General features: G+C 41.1%; 1 protein-coding gene across 3 annotated transcripts in view; it reads right to left on the bottom strand.

The window, feature by feature from the left end:
* Window positions 1-22467, bottom strand: part of PHACTR2 (phosphatase and actin regulator 2) — a 156937-nt gene that overhangs the window by 53909 nt on the left and 80561 nt on the right. For all 3 annotated transcript variants that reach the window (XM_054570060.1, XM_054570059.1, XM_054570061.1), the window contains exon 2: window positions 14832-14999. In XM_054570060.1, coding sequence (XP_054426035.1) covers window positions 14832-14999 — 168 coding nt within the window. The remainder of the gene's footprint in view (window positions 1-14831; window positions 15000-22467) is intronic.

Genomic DNA, 22467 nt, shown 5'->3' with positions numbered 1-22467 from the left:
CGGCTCTCACCCTGTCCACCACCTATTCAAAATGAACCTTGCCCTTACTCCATTAGCAGATAACCACTTGGATTCATGCCTTGTTACTCCTTAGACAAATTCGATGATTCTTTTTAATTTTCCCCTGTTCTTCATAAAAGGTAGATGTTTTACAAACTATCTGGCATCATGCTTTTTCATCAATGTATGTAATATGTTGAAAATTTCAGGTGACAGTAAACGAGGTGATGATCTTTGTGCCGTGCAAACAGCCGGAGCTGAAATCACTGTTTCCAGATGGGGTGAGCTGGGAACGGCCCTGGCAGACCAGCCCCGGGGAACTCGTGGTTGTTACTCCCAAGGGATGCTCAGCACTAGAACAATGGGCAAGTCCCTGACCCCAGATGGGCCTGGAGGTAGAAGTAATCACAGGAGAGTGATTAGAGGCCAAAATGCGTGAGCTACGTGAAATGCTGCTTGTCCTTCCTTCTTCTAGTCTGACTCTAATAAACTCATGAAAAACGCACATGCGTAAGACTGGTGCTTTCAGATTCATCTAGTTGGATGAAAAGTGTCCATTTCTTGCGTGCTTCCATTTCTTGTTTCCTCACATTAAAAGACAGTAAACCTGCCCTGGCTGGGTTGCTCAGTTGCTTGGAGCATCGCCCCATGCACCAGAGGGTCACAGGTTTGATTCCCGGTCAGGGCACATACCTAGGTTGCAGGGTTCAAACCCTGGCTGGGGCACGTACCAGAGGCAACCAACCAATGTTTCCCACTCACAATGATGTTTCTCTCTTTATTTCTCTCTCTTTCTTCTTTCTCTCAAGCCAATGGACATACCCTCAGGTGAGGATAAAAAAAGAAAAAAAAGATAGCAAACCCAAGATAGGATGAGACCACAAAAGGGACAGATATTTAAAATTAAGATAATGACAACCATCCTTAGAGTAATTAAATTCTAACTTCACACTAAGGACAGGCTAAAGAGCTGATATTACAATGAATCCCAGCTCTGAATTGTGAAGAATTTTTCCAAGTACAAGATCACAAACAATACCCTTTCAGAAAAGAAACTCCTGATTCTGATACACTTCCTTCTAATTCAGATACCCTTCCCTCCTCATGATCTACTCTAAGGCAGCCTCACACATTTCACTCAACAATGCTGACTGGCAGGGCATAATGTCCCATTTCACCACTGCTCAGGCAGCCAAGTGACAAGCAAGAGGGGATATGGAAGAAATTTCCGTAATACTAAACTCTCCTAAATCATGACATCCTCGTGCATTTAAACAAGTTCTATTGTCCATAATTGAAGGTCTCTGAAATTATTCATATCTTAGGCCAATTTTGTTTGAGGTGGTTAATTTATCATCTTTAACAGCCTATTTTATTTAGTTAACCTATGAACAATACATACGAAAACACCACCAACCCAAGCTAATAGGCTGAGTAACCAGTCTTAGTAAGACAGTTGAGTGGGCATTTTCCAAATCCACGTTTCTTACTTTCACATACATACCTAAACACAACAGGTTTCTTCAGATGGTTAAAAAGTTTGTTTTCTTGAGCATTTTAAACATTCCTTTTCTCTACCTATGATCTTGCCTACACAAGAGAATATACAGTATTTGTTTAAAACAAAACAAAACAAAAAAAATAAACAGTCTTTCTTTGGTAAAACTGGCCCCGGAGGAATAACTGACACTTGATTCCCGCTTGACCCTGCAGTAAGGAAACCAAAGGCAACTGCAACCGAAGTTTATATTTTCCAAGACAAAACACCAAAACAAAATGTCGGTGCACCTGACACTACGGTGCGTAAGGTGCGACGGCAATGCCCACTTTCCGCTTCGACGCAGTGCCCCTCTTCGGTCTCCCGTTCCACTCTGTTTCAACATTCCTGGTTATTAAGGTGGCATCAGCGTCTCATAATTCTTCTTGAAGATTGAAAAAGTTTGAAAATGGGAAATGGATCGGGAAGTACATAGTCTAGCCCTTTGAAGAATACAGCTTGAGTCCAACTCCAGACCTTGCAGCAGGCGACCACAGACAAGCTCCTACCCGCCTCTCTGTCTTTCTTATATGAAAATAGAGGCAGTAAAACCTAACCTGGATGGACATTAGGATTTTGAAACCATCTTGTGAAGTGTTTAACACAAAGTAGTACCATATCAATATGTGAGCTTTTCTTTCTCCCCAACTTTCCACTGTCACCTGTCAATACATGTATGTGTCCCTTTGGTAACAGTCTATTGATATTCTGACCTAAATATGCTACTGGTCTAGAAGGCGGCATAGTGCAGGGGTTAAGAATGAAGACTCATGCCCGGCTTCTGAGGTTCAAAGATAGACTATGCTGCTCACAAGCCCTGGAAATTAGGACAAGTCATTTAACTTTTCTGTGCCTCCATTTCTTCCTTACTGATATGGGGATTATAGTAGCAACCTACCTCAAAGAGTACTTGGGAAGATCACAAGCATTTAAAACAGCACCTGACGCTTGGGTTAGTTATCATTATTGTTAATATCCATGTATCCTGTTCAAACTTCCAGTTTAATCCCAAATAAAACTTCAAATGAGTAACAAATAAGTTTTTAGCTTTCATTAAAAAAAAAATCCACTTCATTTCATACATTGCACATGTAGCAAATTATACAAAGTATTCGAAGGGGACATTTTCAAACTTCATGTAGTAGTATCTAAATTGGACATTTTAGTACTGAATTGAGAAACACAGCAAACAGAAAGGACTACAGAGCGCCGGCAATATGTCAATATCAGATTTAAATAGGGGATTAAGTTTTCGTTGGTGTACACCTGATATGCCCAAGGTTTTCTTTAAAAACAAGTTAAAGGAGGTGGCGGGGAGAGGAAGTGGGGAGCTGTTGTTAAGTTTTTCAAAATGAAAAGTTATGGAGATGGGTTGCAGTTCAGTATAAGATGCTTAAAAATGGTTAAGATGGTAAATTTTATGTTATGTGTTTTCTACCACAATTTGAAAATAAATTAAATTGTAAGACATTTTTGGGCTACATTAATGCTGAGAGCCATATATCTGAGATAACAAATAGATCACAAGGACTTTTCAGACATTTTAACCACACTGATGTATACTGTGTTCACTGTGTTTCAGAATCCAGGCTTCTCTCCAACGATGTTTCTATTCTCTTAGATTTCCCACATAGCCTTTCATGCTCTGTCTCATAAAAGGGACTGAGGAAACACTTACACTTGGGAACAAAGACAACTTCAAGAGTATCCGTTTCAAAACCTAGAAAGTCTGGGTTTAGGAAAGCAGTTGAAGAAAACCCAGGCCAAAAAATAAAATCTTGTCACCTAACAAAAGAAGTAAGAATTAAAACTACAATTTACATTCCATGTGGGAAACAAATCAGGAAAATGTCCAAGCCAAAAAGCGGTCACTTTCCAGGACTTAGCCCTTGGTGATAAAGACCGGATTCGTATCACAGGATGAAAAAACAAAACAAAACCAGCAAGGGAAATAATATGCAAAGGAAATAAAATAATGGACTTTCCTGACAGGAGTTCTCTGACCCAGGCCAGAAGGAATTCTGTAGCACCTTTAGAAACTGTTTAAAAGTGGCACCGCTCCAGAGGAAAATGAATTTAGGAAATTATCCACCCAAGTAAGGCGTATAAACAATCAGATCCTCTCTTAAAGCAACACAAGCTCACATCGTCTCATCCCCGTGGAGGCCTTGTTTGTTGAGAGGCTGACAAGGATGTTCCTCCCTTCCTCCAGATCCCGCTTAGGAATTAAACGTAGCAAACAGAAGAGAAGCTCAAGTTAACAATTCTACATTTCATTCTCGTGGGAGTGATTCTTTAAAAAAAAATGTCCTTTATAATCAGAAATCAGCAGTCCATAGCATCCATGGCTCCTCTGAGAATGTTCCTACAGGATGCTCAGGGCAGTGCCTTGCTTATCTGAGTTCACTCACGTGCCCTAGAAGGACCTAACTCCCCACAGGACAGGGTGGAGGCCTGAGAGTCTAGTCATCCGTATGGCTCCACATATTGCAGCCTAAAGTGCAGCGTGGATTAAACAAACAATATCGTGTTTTCTAGACCGTACAGGAAGCAAGAGTCTCCGTTTAGACATTGGATTTTATGGATTATATTTATCTGTAGAAGGTGGGTCCTAACAGTTAGTCTTTCCAATAAATGGGTTTTACTCTTATAATGAATAATACATTTTCCATAAATAAGATGGTAGGGTCATAATGATTCTTTCCATCCACCCATGTGTAGAAAGATTGAACCAAGAAAAAATTCACTCTACTGGGAGGAAAAAAAAAATGAAGAGGAATAGTCTCCTTCATATTTAATGCATATAGAGAAAAATGTATTTTAATAGCATCATGTATATTTAGGAAAACAGAATAAAAGAATTTAAGAATGTATGATAAAATTATACATTATCTCTCTGTTCACAGAATTTCTAACACTCATTTGGTCTGATTAGGTTCAGTTATAAAATACACATTCACGAAAATAGTTGAACTAAACAGAACCCCCGCCCGCCTCCGTTTTGTGTCAACGATGCCGCTACGGCAACCTTTGACACACTGCCATACTGCACAGACAATAGGGGCTCCTTAAGTTCATCATCCATTCATAAGGGAACCAGCACCTGCCCTGCCCATTAAATTTGGTGAAGTATTCATCTTGTCTATTTTGGCTTTTGAAGATTCCTTAATGCTCTTAAGCAGTTCTCAGTGATAGGAACACAAAGGAGGAATTAAAAGTAAGTATTGTCTTTCTCTTTCCGGCCCCCACCCCCGGAATTCCAGCATTTTCCAAGTCAGAAACATGCACTTGCAAACACCCCATCTATGGGACGGCATAAGGCTCATCAAAAGCCTTTCATTAATTCATTCATCCATTCTACAGACATTTACTGAACACAAGCTAGGCATGATTTATTCTAGTTGCTTTGGGATCCCTATTCTCATGGAATTTATAATCTAGTCCGAAGGGGGACCAGATAATAAACAACAGACAGAATTTGTAACTGTTAGAAGGTAAAATGTACTATGGACATTTAAAAAGTAAGGCAGAAAAAGAGGAACCAAGAGTGCCGGGGGTCCTACTTTACACCCACCTGGATGGCGATAATAAAAAAGACAGATAATGACAAATGTTGCCCAGAGTGCGGAGAACTCGGAACCCTCACACACTGCTGGTGGGAATGTAAAATTGTGCAGCTGCTGGGGAAAATGGTCTTGGCAGTTCCCCAAAATGTGAAACACTGAATTACCATGTGACTCAGCAATTCCATTTCTAGGTATATAACCAAGAGAAGTGAAAACATGTGTCTACACAAAAACTTGCATGCAAATATTCATAGCAAGTATTAATCATAATAGCCAAAAATAGAACCAACTCAAATGTCCGTCAACCGACGTATAGATGAATAAAGTGTGATACATTCATACAAGAGAATATTACTCAACAATGAAATGAACTTAATTTCTGACGTCTCATGGGAACAAACCTTGAAATATTATGACAAATAAAAAGAGTCAGTTACATAAGACAATGTATTTATTATACGATTTTATTTACATGAAACAGAGAGAATAGACAAACCTAGAGAGAGAAAACAGAGCTGGGGGTTCTGGGGGAAAATGGGGAACAATGGCTCATGGAGTGGAATCTCTTTTAAGGATGATGAAAATGTTTAAAGTTGATACTGACAATGGTCGCACAGTTCTGATTACTAAAAACCATTGAATCACACACATTAAATGGATGAATTGTGTGGTATATAAATTATGTCTTAACAAAGCAAAAAAAGAGTGCTGCAGGAGAGACAGGATGATCAGGTTACACCTAAAATCACACTAACCTGTAGTAAACGCAGGAACGCACAAATAAAGCCCAGATGCTCACAGGCTCAGGTCGAAGCTCCGGGGTTTGACGCCCAGATGCTGAGCCTGGTGGGCCCCCTCCCTGCTGGGGGTGTGCCGCCTCTGTAACTGCTGCTGCAAAACAAGTGCTGAATGCTATTTTCACTTTTTGCCTCACAAAAGACTGAATGTAGGTCTTTTGTAAAAGCGAAGGGATGCGAAGTGAATTTTTGAAAAGTGGGGGATACCTATACATACACACAATGGAACACCATACGGTCTGAAAAAGGAAGAAAATGCTTTCAAAGGCTTCAACATGAATGAACCTTGAGGACGTTATGCTAAGAGAAATAAAACACTTAGAATAGGATGCCTACTGTATGCCTCCACTCATATGAATGAAGTATTCAATACAGTGAAATTCACAGATGTAGAAAGTAGAATGGGAGCAGAAATGTATCAATAATATAAATTATCACTGGGCAACATTCACTTTCCTAGACATTTACAAGATACTTAGTTCCTACTGATAAATTCTTATTTTAAAAACAAGATGCATTCCTAGCCTAGATGTGATTCTAAGCAGTAAAAATGAGGTTAGTTAAGTGCAATAATAAGAATTTGGGGGCAAGTCATCATGCTATCTGAGCAATAAAAGTAGCCAAGAATGGGACCACGAAGTATGGGCAGACCCACAGGCTACACTGTGGGCTCCATCGGAGCAGGGACCTCTCCAGACTTGTTCATCACTCTGTCTCCAGCACACGCTGCATTGGGCCTGTATTCAACAAAAACTCACTGAATAACCTGGACAATGTAGTATGGTTCCATGGTGAGAAAGTGAATTGCAAATAGATCAAAGGGATGAAAGAACTTTAGGAAAAGATAGAAGGATCATCATGAACAATGTGAGTGGGGGGAGAGAGAGAGAGAGAGAGAAAGAGAGAGAGTGTTAGTACCAGGAGATAGTTAGAAAAATTGGAGAATTTGTTTCAGGTCAATGTAAAAGACCATTTGTATTCAGGGTTGCTGGAGACGGGGTGGGGAGGTTCTACCCTTGAGACAGACTTACATGACTGATAAAGTCCTTTACAACCTCAATTGAAGACTCAGAAAGTGGTTTAATATAGTAACAATTAACAGTGTTTGGCTGTATTTGGATAAGTCTTAATTGTATTAGGATTCCGGTGTATTGTGGATCAAACTGACTTTTGTAAATTAACTTGGTTACATTCTCGCCCCTCCAAGTAATCTAACAAAGGAGAACTGGGGACGCTGCTGGCATGTAAGTTAGGCACTGTTTGAAGACACAGGCAACAGTGCATCATTATTTCAACTCACAAACACATTCTTTGTGCTTTGGGACTTGATGCTTGGATCCACCAAAAAACAGCACCAACAAACGAGGGATTCTAAACTTGGACTCCATGAAGGTGGCTTTCTGATGGACCATCAGAACCTGGTTCCTGGATTTGAATTTAAGAAAGGAAGCCATAACAAACTTTCTTTACAGAGTTAAATCTCTTTCCTGGCTTTCCACTCCTCTTCTGGGAGAATCGCATAGAGTGAAATTACGTGATTTGATAGGAGCCATGGTGCCGATGGTAAAGGCGTGGGCAAAAGTAGGTTTACAGCTGCGAGTAAGGGACACACAGTTTATTCGTGTATTATTATTTCTTAATTACTGTATAATTATTGTATTAACTGTAAACTTACGTTTGCCCACCCCTACAGATATTAGAATTAACAATCATGAGGTTCCTGTATGTGGGGTATTTTAACTGTGAAATTATTGGATAGAGAAAACTTTATAATGGACCACCTTCAAAGTGTGTTAACGCCATTATTAGAAAAGAGGAAATGCATGTGGTTATTTAATAGGATTTCCGAATTTCCCACTTCTCCTCTTTGCTTAAATGGTGTTTGCCTTCCTGATAAAGTCTCCCTAGCCATCCTATTTGAAACTGCAACTTCCTCTTGACGTTCCCTATTTCTTGCTTTATTTTTTCTCTTCTCGCGTCCTCACATACTACCTACCTTACTGGGTTTACTCTCTGTGAACCCCTACTAGCACACGAGCGCCGCCACACAGAAGGCGGCTCTGTCCCTTTGGTTTCCTGTGGCACCCCTGTCACTGAGCCTGGCACATCGTAGAGGTAGGTGCCCCAGGAACATGTGAGAGGACAAGTGCGTGTTGACTAAAACACAAGCAAGGAGCTCTCTGTGGGCCTGGCTGTGCTGTGTGGTTATGGAAAGAGAGAGAGACTCTCTTCTCTGCCTCCGATACGGTGTGAGGGTGAATGACGCGTGAAGGTACTTCCATCTTCTGAGAGGACTGACATAAATAAAGTCAAAATGATATCATTTATTACTGCAATGAGGCCAGTCTTTAATACCACCCTGGGCAAATCCTCTCATTTTGCCCTACTTTCTAAGGTATACAAAATCATTCCTAGCAGCAATGTTACGCCTCTGTGGTTACAGAGAATACTATTTTTATGAAGACCAAACATAGGTTTGATCCTTGCCAACCATTTTTCTATGGGTACACTGTGGAAATCAAGCCAGTCAAGAACCAAAATAATTCATGAGAACAAAGCCTTCTCACAGCAAAAACTGTAGTATATGATGCAAACCAATGCATTAGACTTATCTTCCAGTGAGCAGTCCTTACTGATTTAGGTAAGGAGGTATCTTCTAGAGAAGCAATCTGGTGTGATGGTCAAAAGTATTGCTATGGTGCCAGATTGCTCAGGTTAAAATACTGCCTTTGCTTCCTTATCTGGTGTGTTTCCTTAGGCAAGTGATTTGAATTTTCCTGTCTTAGTGTTCTCATGAATAAACCTGGAATAATAGTAGCACTTAAACTTCTTAAGTTTTGATGCTTAAATGAGTTACTGTCAATAAAGGTCTTGGAGCAGGACCAGGCACATAATAGCATTCAGTAAAAATTAGCCATTCTTATGATTAGGAAATGATGAGCACCTTCAGTAAATTAAAGTTTTTTTACCAGATGACTCTACAAGTTACTCTGATTTGTAGAAAGCCAGTAACTTGCGATGATGTTATTCAAAAATCTAAACTGGCATTCCTTCCCCACGGCTAACAAAACAAAAAAAAGTCATAATTTTAATGAAGGTAAGTTGTCTTGATTTTCTTTATTTAGAAGTATAACTGATTTTAAAAGTACGGGCAAAAGAGAAAAGTATTTTTTCCCTAATTATTTTATTGGCTCCTTCATAACTGCACATGGTTGTCACTGTGGCACATAAGTATCTGGTTGGTATTTTACATTACTCTCTTTTTCTTTCCATTATTGATTTTTAAATCTTCAGTCTCTTTGATAAAGTTCTAAAGCACCCAGTGCTCTATTTTTAGTTACAGTGGATGGTCACTAAATATGCAATTCAAGGCACATTAAAGTGTACACACCAGGTACAAATGATTACATAAAGCCCCTGAAGTGGAGCGAAGATGTGTGTGATAGTCTCTGCCCTTCAACACTTGACACAGTAAATCAGGAGCAGACACAGAAACAGGGAAAGAAGTCAAAATATTTACGTCACAACAGCAGTACGTGCAAAGGAGGGGAGCTTCCTGCCCAGCTGATGCAGAATCCAGGCCAACATCTTCAGAATGAAGAGACGTGCTCTGACCCTCGTACAGATGGGAGTCTTCCCCCAGGTGTGGCTGTGGGAAAAAGGTGCTCAGAGGAACAGGGAGGGGCAAAAAGAAGGGCCTGGGGTCAAAGCAGGCTTAGGGCATGCTCCGTGGGTGACCCTGTGTGACTGAAGTTCAAGGCTGTGACTAACAGAGAAATGTCAGCAAGGGTCAGTTTGGGTTACTCCAAGGAGAGCTGAGGAACCTGGGATTCATTTAGGAGACCACATGGGGTCAGTCACACTTTTTGAGTATGATGTGACAGACCAAAGTTCCACTGTGGGAGGCTCCCTCGTGGTGGCATCAGGAGGATCTGGAGGGGAGAGGGGAGAGGTGGGTGCTGTGCCTACCTGTTTCCCCCAGTCCCTGCAACCTCTGCTCACGCCTCCCTCCCAGGTCCTGGGCTGTGACATGCGAACAACAGGAGCTCCCAGCCCTGAGGGTGGGGTCAGGGGAGGCTACTCCCGAGACCATTCTGTGTTCCACTTTCTAGAGGGAGTTTCTGTCCTGAATCCTTTGGTAACTTCCTGTCCTAGTTCCTAAAAAACACAAAGAATGGGGGCCCTATCAGAATCTTTCTGCTTCCGTATGCCCATCCCCATCTGCCCAAGAACACTGCCAAGTGTGGAAAGAATGCCCCGGCCACAAAGGCCTGCTGGGACTTCCCCACCTCACGCCTCTGGATGTTCTGTCATTCTACCCGACCTGCTGGAACATGTGCCATTTTGGTGCGAGGTACCCACTGTGCTACTTGCCTGGCCTGAAACTTGGAAAAGTATCATCTTGCTTACTCTGCGGTTCCTGACAGCCATCCGGAATCCTCTCTGTCAGCTTCACCAGCTGGGTCAGGTCCTCCTCGTGGGCTTCCTGTCAGGACCCAGCCCCTTCTGCCTTCTCTAGCATTCCATAGCTTTCTACAGCGAGTACAGCTAATGACTAAGTACAGCACAGAGGCTACCTGCAATAATTGGACAGAGAGTGAGGAAGACAAGACAAAGGGGATTGAGAGGAATGGGTGACATTAGAGACCCTCTAACTAGGAGGAAACAAATAAGTGGTTTTTGGAACTAGCCGAATAGGATGATGGTAGCAGGCAGGGAGAAGTCAAAGAACTCCATGGTTCAACATCTGGATGCCACACAAAGCCACACCTGCAATGGCCAGGATAGCTGGGGTTGGCAAGGGATCTGTTTTAGTTTGGAACATGTTTGTACACAGTACTTCCTGTTCCCACGTCCCTCACTCTCCATGCTCATTCATAGCATTGATCAGTAGCTTGCCTCTCTAGAATGAAAGCTTCGCAAGAGCAGGACCCTTGCTCGCTTATTTGCTTCAGAGGGCCCAGCTTGAGCACAGTGCCTGGCACGTACCATATGCTCAGTGTAGAAATACGCAGGCCGTGGGAATGGATTTTGTGTGGACACGCAGTCCTCAGGCAGTGCTGTCCAGCAGGTGCTTGGGGAGAAGTACCTGGGCCTCAGCTGGAACTGGGGTTGAAGGGACGTGGCTACTAAGAAAATAGAGTGCGATGAGGAAAGACACAGTCAAAGGATGAGAAGGGCTAAGACATGTAGCAACCCCGCCTCACAGATTCAGGGGAGATGAGAAGGGGCAAAAGAGAGCAAGAAAAGTCAAAGACAGCCAAGACAGTGACACTTTCTATAAATCACGAAAGAACTCATCAGTAATGGCGAATGTAGAGGTTGGAATGGATGAACATGAGGGAGTCATACTAAATTCATGATTAGGAGGCTTGGGGTAACCCTAGGGCAGTGCTGGGTGCTGGGGTGACTACAGTGGGAAGCGGAAGGAGAATGTGGGGAGAAAGTGGGAGCAGATACAGGCTGGGTTTTCAGGGCATTTGGTCTGGAGAGTAGCAGTCTATGCAGAAGTTAGAGGAACATCTGTGTGGAGATGGGGTTTGTATTCTTAGTCTTGGGGAGATGAAAGCATATTTAAAGATCCAGAGAGAGGAGTCTTCCCCTACCTCCCATCCCCCCCACCCCAAAAGAAAGAAATGATTATGTAGGAAAAAAGAGTATAGATGACATTTTGTGTTCTAGAGAGAGAAGGGCACAATCTAGAGATTAGGTGGCCCTCTCACTCAGGAAAAGTAAAGATGAGAGGCACTGGGGAAAGTGAATGGAAGAGGGGCCTATTCTCCTGCCCTAGGGCCTAGCAGCCTACAGACCAGCCTAAACCAGAGGTGAGAATACAGGTAATTTTTCTGCTTAAAACAAGGCCAGGGAACTGGAGGTTGGGGCTCAGGCCCAGCCCACCTTACAGGACAAGACGACTTTCCAAAATATAGCTGACCCAAAGACCACCACAGTTGGCTGAGGACAGGATCCTTCCTGCCTCCTACCACCACAGTAAACATGTGATTACAACGGCATTTATTACAATGGCATCTATAAATCAGCATTGCATCCCATCTACTACCGATGAAAAATTCCTACAGCAGAAGTCCAGGCTAGGAAAAGTGGTATTAATCACTGTGTAGAGGAACAGAGAAAGATTCATGTCCTTGTGATTTAAAACCAGGAGTTTAAGAGAAGGAAAAACATAGAAGAATTACTTTTCTTGGAAGGAATTCATCTTCTTTCATATCCCAAGATATTGTGGGTGTTGCCTAAGGTATACTTTATAGTTTGCCAGATAGCACATGACCTTGGTCATATCCAAACAGCTAGATTTCCTTGTTTCTGACATAATTTATGAAAAGAAGAAAATGCCTTTCTCTTGGTTATTTCCAACCACATCGATTTTTCTCTGCATGTGACATCTTTCTTCGATGTGAAAAAAGAATATGACCTACCATTTTGTGCTACCCTTTATTTTAGGCTTTACTTATACATTCCAAAGCTCAGCAGGAATTTAAGCCTTAAAATAAACATACATTGAAGGTGATGATAAAATACTTTATAATGGGACACTTGATAACCTCTTATAAAATTCAAGTAAAACATTAGTAATAATGTGGGTTTAAAAAAATGTGCAAGTAAATGTAGGAGGCAAATTCACAAAGAATTGTTAACACATCTACGTGGCTCGTTTTTATTCTGTCACAATTTTGATTTAAAAAAACAATGAGTCATCTAATGACTTTTTCAGGTTTTTAATGTAGTTTGGTAGTCTTTAGGAACTAAGGATATGGTATCCACCAAAAACTTCTTGGAGCTAAAATTATACAAGATCCTGTGTGAATTTTTAAAATATTTTATTTATTTATTTTTAGAGAGAGGGGAAAGGAGGGAGGAAGAGAGGGAATGAAACAGTGGTGTGAGAGGGGAACATCGATTGGTGGCCTCTCACATCCGCCCCATCCGGGGACAACCCACAACCCAGGCACTAGTCCTGAACTGGCCACCATTCGCTTTGCGGTATGATGCCCAACCAACTGAGCCACACCAGTCAGGACTAAACTCCTGCGTGAGTTTAAAAAGGAAAGAGAATACGAAGAAGGCCAGGCTATCCTCAGAAAATATGGGATACGTAAAATAACACTTACGGCTGTTTACAATCACTTTTCTTGAATATTCAGAGTTGGTGGAAATATGTTATAGCCTCCCTACTGTCAAAGTAATTAAACAGAGGTGACAAGGAGAGATGAAGGAGATATTTCTTTGTCGCTGTCTTTCCTACTTCAAGAGAGGGAGCATTAGCAGCCCAGATTTAGGTAAAGAGCTAGAGAAACAACTGAAGAGATTTTCATCCTCTCTTCTCAGTATCTCCTTAATGCTTTTGTCCAGAGCCCTACTCCCATCTTCAGTAGTCATGGGAACGAGAAGAGCCATATTCTCCCAATGCTTAAGGAACCATGAGAGGAGACACTTAAGAAGGTCACTGCAGTCCCACTCATAACCGAAGAACAAGGGCGAACAAGTGCCCAGCCAGGGTTGAGAAGGAGTCAAGGATTGACAATAGAATCTGGAATTGAAAGCACCTTAGAACTCAACTCATTAAACTCTGATCTGACTTGCTCAAGGTCACACAGCACCTTGGTGGCAAGGACACTACTAGAACCCAGAGGCCCTCACTCAGCACACCACTCTCTACCCCACTTACTTCCTACTGCCTCTTAATCCAAGCAGCCAATTAGGAACTAAAGGGGATTCAATAACCAAGATATCATTATTTCCCTCTAGGCCAAGTCTCTTTTCTGTTTCTATCTTTTTATTAAGGAAATTTCCCAATATCTATGAGAGATGAGAATAGTGAACCCCACATGCCCATTACTCAGCTTAAACAATTGCCAACTTGTGGCCAGTCTTCTTTCATCAGTACTCACCCCCTTTCCAGGATTATTTTGAAACAAATCCCTGATATATCATAATTTCTTTTAAAATATTAAATGCTCAAAGAAACTATATAGCTGTGAATGCATCGGCAACCTTTTTTTTTTTAGGAAAGCCTAGTGTCCCGTGTTCTGTGACCTCATGCTACTTGTATATTTTTTATCGTCTTTCACAGCTGTAGAACCAAAGGCGCCGGCCTGTAAGACATGCTCTACGACCCTAGAAACACAACGACAATATTAGGAATTTTGATGAAGTGACTGTTTTGGACAATAAGCACAGAAAAAGCTAAACTTAAAATATATTAACAAAATACCACTGATACTGAACTTGTTTAAGTTGGGCTGAATTCTGGCCTGAGATTTAAGGCGAGCTTCCTCCAAGAGTCCGTACAAAAGGTACTACACGATATCATTCTTAAGATCTAACCAATCCACAAAAATAACAAAAAATGTTCACACCAGTGGGGTTATAACTCCCCTAAGACAGAGACCAGTCCTAGAGACGTGATGGAAATTTAAAATTAAACAATAAATGTAGCAAAATTTTTCTTGTATACATCCATTCAGATTTTTCCCACAGAACAAATACATTCAAAGAAGACATTAAAAAATTTTAAGTTAACAGACAGGATTGTGCTACTGGAACTAAGTAGATAGATATGTATCTGTGTGTGTGTATGTGTGTGTGCATGTATTCTTGCAGTTACAACATTGGCAAATAACATGTCTACTTCTAGTTTTCCATGTTACCTCCCCTTACCTACACATCAGCTTTTTACATGAATTTACAAGTATATATTTATAAGGCTATTTTAGAAAGCCGAAATGATTAGAAAAAGAAGGCAAATCAGAATTCGAAGTGGTTTCATCCTTAAGTGAAATAATGTCATTATAAATATGGATTAATTTTTTCCCAGGGGAAAAAACCTGCAAGTCACAATTTTTTTTTTTTTTACCTTTTGATGAATTTAACAATTTATCTTCTCTTCTAAAAAAGTTCTGATATTCATACCTGCTGAGGTTTCTCTAAATTTGTCACTGGTCTTCTTTTTCCTCCATTTCCAAGGCTTAAAGATTTTGCCAATGGTGGAGAGTTTCCCTTTTCTCTTGAAAGGAGGTGTTTGGGAACCTGCTGCTGGGCCATCTGAGTTTGCTACCGAAGCTTTGTCCAGTCCATCAACTGCATGAAGAAAAAGAAAGTCAGAGAAAAGCTGTAATACCAGTTTGAAACAACCTCACCTATTTCTTCCTGCACTATTAATAGCAAGCACACCCACTTTCCTGGAACCTCACATAAAGTTTATTTTGCCCATTTCCTAGAACTCCCCTGATACCAATCTGTGTAAATCAATCAGAAATTACAGTCCCCTTCGATTATCATTTTGTGGAAATAGAGAACAAAGAGGCTTATTTAATAGGTAGGCACAGACAAATGTGGGTCACTGAGACAGCTGCATCCATGTGCAACAGCTATGTCAGTATTTTGTGCAGAAATAGAGTAGCCTAAGTACTTCTGAACTATGATGTTTCCCCATAGGCTAGTTTGGCATTTTCGGTAATGAATATTATAGTTATGGTTTCTCCTTCACCAACTGAAACTTAGCGCCAAGCACCTAAATTCTAATTTTCACAATACTTAAACTATCTTTTGCTTTTATTACAAAAAAGTTTTCAGCCTGAAATAATTGACATCTATCACTACCAAGAAGAAATACATGGAAAATGTAGGTACTGTGTATGAGAGAACATATCTTTAGGCACTTTAGTCGTATTATTAATCAGAAGAAAGGCATAAAATCCATGTCGCTTTCTACTATGTTCAAAGCAGAAGGAAGATAATGATGATATATTACCCCAACTATCTAATTTTAATGGCAAAAAAAACTGGAAACAGCCCCTATTGGATAAACTATAGTGTTATTTCTGCAGTGCAATAGCACGTAGCAATTTAAAAGAAAGAGCCATTGAGACATACATGCTTGTATCTCAAAAACATTCTGCTGGGGGAAAAAAGAAATATGCAAAATGTGAACCCTGTGCCATTCTATTTATAGGAAGTTCTAAAAGAGACAAAATAAACTTATGGCCACCTCCCCCCCCAAAAAAAGAAAAAATGAAAAAGAAGAAGAAAAAAAAGAAGAACAGTAATTGCTTCGTGGGAGTGAGATGATGGTAAGAATTGAGAAGAGGCGGAGAAGAGGAACTTCTCCGGAGGATGGGAATGATCTCCGTACATGACGGATTGTACAAAACCAATCGAATGGTACTTCTGATATTGTGCGTTCCACTTTATGTGAAATTTACCTTTAAAAAAAACCTTTAAGTAGTGAAGTCTAATTAATAACACTCATGCTGATGTGTTTAGGGGTGAAGTGCACTGATATCCTTTAAAAGTACATGGATGGTTAGATGGAATGGACAGATAAATACAGGATGGGGCAAGAGTAGGTTTACAGTTGTAAGTCTGTGAAACAGTTTTTTCTTGTACTATAATTTATTAAATATTATATTATTTTCCACACAAACAACTGTAAGCCTACTTTTTCCCCACCCTGTATACAACAAAGTAAAATATAGCAAAATGTTATGTGTTCAATCTAGGTGATGGATAGGTGGTGGTTATCTGTACAATTGTTTCAGTTTCAAAATTTTCCTAACAAAATATTGAAAAAAAAAACCACCCCAAAACAAATAAAACAAAAATGGAATGGGAAGGACTTCTTAAAGGAAAATGAAGCAGACTTATTTTTAAACATTCTTCTTGTTAAATACAACCAAAAAACCCAGGGTGTTACACATAAAACCAACATAAGAAGACTCCATAAGGTGAAAACCAAGTAGACCAGCCTGGGATCTCAGGCCCGTAGAAACAACATGGAGGTGAGATCCTTGGATTTTCTTTTCGTCTCATATATACCAAACTTATAGTTGAAGCGGTCGCCAACCCAGAAACACCAATGTTCACAGACCAAAAAAGCCTCAACAAAAGCCAAAGGAGCAGGAAAGGAGCAGCCTAGCAAGACAGGAAACTTATAAATAATAGCCACTCTATTCCAGCCAATCGCCACGAAAGAAACTATAACCCTGCATGTCAGCAAAGGCTGAGGGGTGACACTAGAGTTCTACCCTCACGAACCTCTAACAAGGAGTTCCAACACCCAGAATGATGGCAGAGTGATGCCAGGTGTTCCTACCTGGCAGTAATGAGGCGTCTCTCCCTTCTTCCTTCCCGAAATATCGGGGTGGTGTCAGGCCACTTCCCAGTGGGAACAAGACCATTCCCACCCACTGTGGCGTCAGTGGAGACCAGGTGGGAATCTGAAAACCTCACTGCGCCTGATGGTAACAAGGAGTTACCACCACCCCCATGGCCACCACCAGGGAGCAACATAGGACGAGGGGGGAACCTGGATTTTCCCCTCCACCTGGAGGTAATGAGGTGGCAACCCGTGCTTCACTTACTGGAGAGATGTCAGACAAAGCCAGTTAAAACAAAAGTCTCAGTACAATTTAGAGTCTTATCACATAATACAAAAATGTCTAAGTTTCGATCAAAATTACTTGACATACCAAGAAGCAGGAAACTCTTAAGCTGAAAGAAAGAAGACAATCAGTACACATCAATGCCTAAATCCTTATGAGTACTCCTTCCAAACAAGATGGATAAATCCCATTCTTCCCACTACTGAGGCCTACTCGAATTTCAGGCAGAAATGCCAATTCTTCTGTGTATGGCTCCTAACCTACTTTACCCTTCCCATGTTGGCCACCATGCAACAGGCAGAGGGAGAGGTACAACAGACTGATTTTGAAGCTAAGCCAGAGTAATGGAGTAAAATTCTTATTTATTTCACTTCCACTCCTGTCCAATTGCCTTCCTTAGACTCGGGGAAAACCCAGGGAGGAACTAAATGTGTGGTATTTCTTCTTCATTGAGACTTTATGCTGAAGGGCTCAATTCAGAACATTTTTAATGTTGTGAAATATAGAAGGGCTGACTATTACAAACACTGGAAGTTAAGTTTCCATCTCAAATTCACCATTGTAGCTACAGACACATATCCTAGTTCTCTTTTTTCTCAACCCACGTCCCATTCCCTGACACTCCATAAAAATTCTGCTTTGAACTTGAACCATTCAAGAATAGTTTATTTTTCTCCTGAAAACAAAAACAAAAAAAAACAAAGAAAAACAAGAATCAAATCATTCCCTCAGTGACAGAAGGTGACAGATGGAAAGATTGAATGAGGTAGTTGATGAGCAAAACCAACCTTTATTCCCTTAAAATATTGTTTCCAGGCTATTTGTGTCTTTGTAATTTATGATGCTTACATAATATTATCACTGCATTTTAAACTTGCATTAAAGTTTGTGTTTCCATTAAAATTCTGCCACTTGTCCTTTAAAGGCACAGAACATATGGCAAAGAAGCATTAGAACAGTGCTTAGGCATGCTATAACTTTCTATCCTACATTTACGTGAGGCTTCCCTCTTGACCGGCACAATGACTGTGGAAATGTGTTGTCATACACAAGGGCATATTTCTGGGCATAAAACCAAGTAGACAACAAGGTCAGAGTAAACTGATTCTGAGAGCCATCTCAGACGAGATAGAATAATGGCTTCTAAGGAAGTCGGAGGGTTATCTTTGTCTTGAGTTTTTAAAGGGGATTCTTACTCTCTTGATAGTAAGTGTTTACATTGGGTTGGATCAAATCCCTAGTGGAAGGGAAGAGAAAAGGAACAGAAAAATCAAAATGTGAGTCATTACATGGGGATGTGAGCTGAAACTGTATACATATACTCTGGAATGGAACAAATGAGCAGTGAGTATCGGGAGCCAGGTTTCTCACTCTGGGAAAGAAAGGTTACAAGTAAGCAAGGGGGAAGCTAGAGTGAGCCAGGTGGTACTAGATTAGGGTTGGAAACATCACAATGACCTTTTGTTTGGCCACACAGATAAAGAGCTCAGATAGATAGATAGATAGATAGATAGATAGATAGATAGATAGATAGATAGATAGAAAGATAGGTGGGTGGGTGGATGGGTGGATGGATGGATAGATAGACAGACAGACAATGTGTACTTTGGCTGGGTATACACACGTTTTTCCTAGCTCTGTTTGCTCAGAGGACCCAGGACCAACAATACCCCTGTGAGTACAGCAAGCACTCAGGTCTTGGGTTCTAACAGTGCTCTCCAACAAAAGGAATCCAATCTCTTTACAGAAATGGCTGCCTCCTGAGCTGGAGCAAGGAAAATACTAGATGAGCCTGGAGCATGTCATAGTGCTAGAAAGTAAGCCAGTGCTCAAATATAAAAGTATATCAAAGCCACACAGGAACCAACTGAAAGAGTCCCAAAGGCCAAAGCTGAAACAATTTGAGCAAGAAAATAAGTAATGTATTAGATCATAATCCAAAATATAAGATAAATATGCATGAGTCTGTACTGATATAAACATTGAATAAGGAAATGTGGGAGAAGAGGTAAATCTGTACAGAAGAATTACAAATAATTTATATAAATACTCCCTCTCAAGGAGGTGGGGCTTTGCTCCCTACTTCTTAAACGTGGGCTACACAGGATGACTTCTTTCCAAACAGCACAACAAAGAAAGGGGAGTGACTGACTTTACAGTGGAAGAACCTAACACACACCTCGGCAGAGTGATCTTGATTAACCTCACGAGTAAGAAGCCATATCGACAGCATCTACCCTTGACATGATGTGATGAGAACCATACTTCAAAACCCGTAGCCCCACTGTAACCATGAGAGAAACACCCGACAAAACCACACCGAGGGATGCTTACAAATTACCTGATGAAAAACACCTCAAAACTGTCCAGGCCATTAAAAACAAGGAAAGTATGAGAAACTCTTACAGACCAGAAAAGGCTAAGAAGACATAATGAATAAATATAATGTGGTATCCTGGATGGAATCCTGGAACAAAAAGGACACTTGAGAAAAACTAGTGACATCTTGGTAAACTGTAGGATTAGTTAATAGTTATGCACCAAAGCAACTTCCTTGATTGTAACAAATGTATCATACTGATATGATATGCACAAAAGGAGAAACTAAGTTGGGTGTAGATGAGAACCCTCTCCTATCTTGGCAACTTTTCTGCAAATGTAAACCTATTCTAAAACAGAGTTCCTTTGTTAATAACACATGTGGCATGGTGATCAATGAGGATTTGGGAGATTCACAGGGAGAGGATATCAGCTGTAGAGAACCTCAGGGCACACTGTCCTTTGTCAACAGTAAAGATTTCTGCTCCAAGAAGTATTGGAAAGTGATATGCTTTAAAATGGGCCATTTTTCTCTCCAAAATCTCCCTTTATCAATACTTTAAATTCCCAGTATTTTATTACTACGAGAATATCTGCAGGTCATCAAACTGCTATTTCAGTACTTCTTAGCATGTGATAGACCCAACAAGGCAGTTGTGTTCAACATCCTGCAGTAGCATAGACAGCGGGTCTGGTTTCAGAATGGCAGCAGGAAGCACTCACCCCCAGCTCCTGTGACACCACGCAGAGGAGAGCGCTGAACTCGCCTCCCCCCACCGCACACCAGCCTCGGGTTAGTACTGTGTTCTGCTAACATGAAATAGCAAGTTTGGGAATAAAAATCTAGAAAGTTCCCTGTGCTTTATTTTGAAATCATTGAAGCTGAACTGGTTTTAATAATAACATTTTATCTGGGAATCAAAAGTACATTTAAAGGACTTAAATGTATTTATGACAAAGGAGGGTGCATTTTCTGGCTCATCCATTCCCCACCCCCCACCCCATGGGGGACAGGAGAAGAGTGGCACAAGGCGGGGACACAAACCCCGCGGCTCCCGCTGGCAGGCAGGGTCTGCTGGGCAGGCCTCAGCACCGAACTAGTCGCTGACCCACCCTGGGCTCCATTCTCTCCTGAAGTGGAAATCATGAGCGCTTTATTAATAGAAGAATTGATCGCCTATTTCCTGGGTGTCAGGCACTGTGCTAAGCACTCTATCTGCACTATTAGCCTCATGCTAATTCTCACAGTAGCTCTAAATACAATTATTAGTCACATTTTGGGGAAGGAAAAACAGAGTTTGGCAGAGACTTAAGCATCTAACGCAGCATCAGGGATAGTGTGTGTGTGTGTGTGTGCGCGCGTGCGCGCACGCATGCATATAGAAAAAGAGTAACTAAATATTTATTGGTTAAATTACATGGCTGAGTCAAGAATAAATATCTTCCTCAAGTGACATGCTGACTAAGGGGCTGAGCTTGGATCAGAAGTCAGGCCTGGCTGCCTCCAGTAATGGGCCTCTTACCTACTGCCTTAACCTGGGGCAGGGACTCACCCCACATGGTCCAGGGAGGTCATAGACAGGGTTCTCGCCCGGAGAGAGCCCACGGCATGGCCATGGCGGGGGAAGCAGACAGGGTGATGGTCCATCATGCCAGCCCAAGGCGGGGAGGCTCTGGAACAAGGGCAAAAGAAGAGCCGCCCAGGAGGGAGAGGGTAGCTCTGGCTCGAGAACCTCTCACAGAGAGAGGGAGACTTGAACTGGGACCACAAGGATGAGCAGGCTTTCCAGTGGAAATCAAAGAGAGAATGGCCTGAGAGCAGAGCAGCCAAGGGCGGCTGACCTTTTAAAACAATGCCAAGAAAAATGTTCTCATTATCACAGTGCTGTGCTCCTAACAGAGACGATGATACATACGAAAAAGACAAAAACAGACGGCTAAAGTCGCATTTTTTAATGTGGGACGCAGTTAATTGTGAAATTTTAAAAAGGAATTAGAAAATTTCTAAACTTTCTATACATAAATGTATCTATCACTACTTAAAAATCTGAGAATAAGAGAATTTTAGAGTTAGCAATGACCTTAGCTGGTACAGAAGGAAACTGCTTTTCCTCAGATAATGGTTCCTTTAAAAAATAAGCGGCAGTAAGGTAATAGTCAAGGCTAAAAATATTTTTTAAATTATTTAGCCATCATCTTTTTAAAATCCAGCAAGAGTAAAAAGAACAGAATGTAAACAGAAAATTGAATTTAAAGAAAAATAATAGACTGTGAGAAACGTTGCTGTACCAGAGTCAAAAGAAGGCGCACGGCCCCCTCAGAGGACGACCGCTCTTACAACGGGCCTGCAGATTTGCCAATTTCCGTTCTTCTGTCGCTTGAAAGAAACTATAAAGTTCTCTAAAGGGACTGGGGATAAGATCAGTACTTCCCACTGTCATTACAGTTAATAATATGGAGCTTTCTTAAAATAAACTTTGAGGTAAAACATACACACAGAAAGTAAACGATTCTGCACGGGCAATCACCATCCAGATCAAGGTCTAGTTCATTTCCGGGCCCAGAAGCTTGCTCCTGCTTCTTCCCGGTCACTACCTACCCTCTCCTAGCCATTCCCCCAGATAACCACTGCTGTAACTTCCATCGCCACTGACTTGTTGTATGCGTTTTTGAACTTCAGCTTAGTGTGGTACACAGCATTTCTTTTGTGCCTGTCTTCTCACACGGAACATGACATATATGAGAGTCATCTAAATACATGGGCATTTCAAAGTGAAGCTACCTAGTTACAAAATGAGAAAAATGCTATCTTAGCAAGACTTCAGATAACAGAGTTCTTGAAAATG

The sequence above is a fragment of the Pteronotus mesoamericanus genome, unplaced genomic scaffold (assembly GCF_021234165.1).
Source record: "Pteronotus mesoamericanus isolate MK-2021 breed Mesoamerican mustached bat unplaced genomic scaffold, CSHL_Meso_final contig_20, whole genome shotgun sequence".
Taxonomy (NCBI): domain Eukaryota; kingdom Metazoa; phylum Chordata; class Mammalia; order Chiroptera; family Mormoopidae; genus Pteronotus; species Pteronotus mesoamericanus.
Note: the sequence above shows the minus strand (reverse complement) of the source record. Positions and strands in the feature narration are given on the sequence as shown.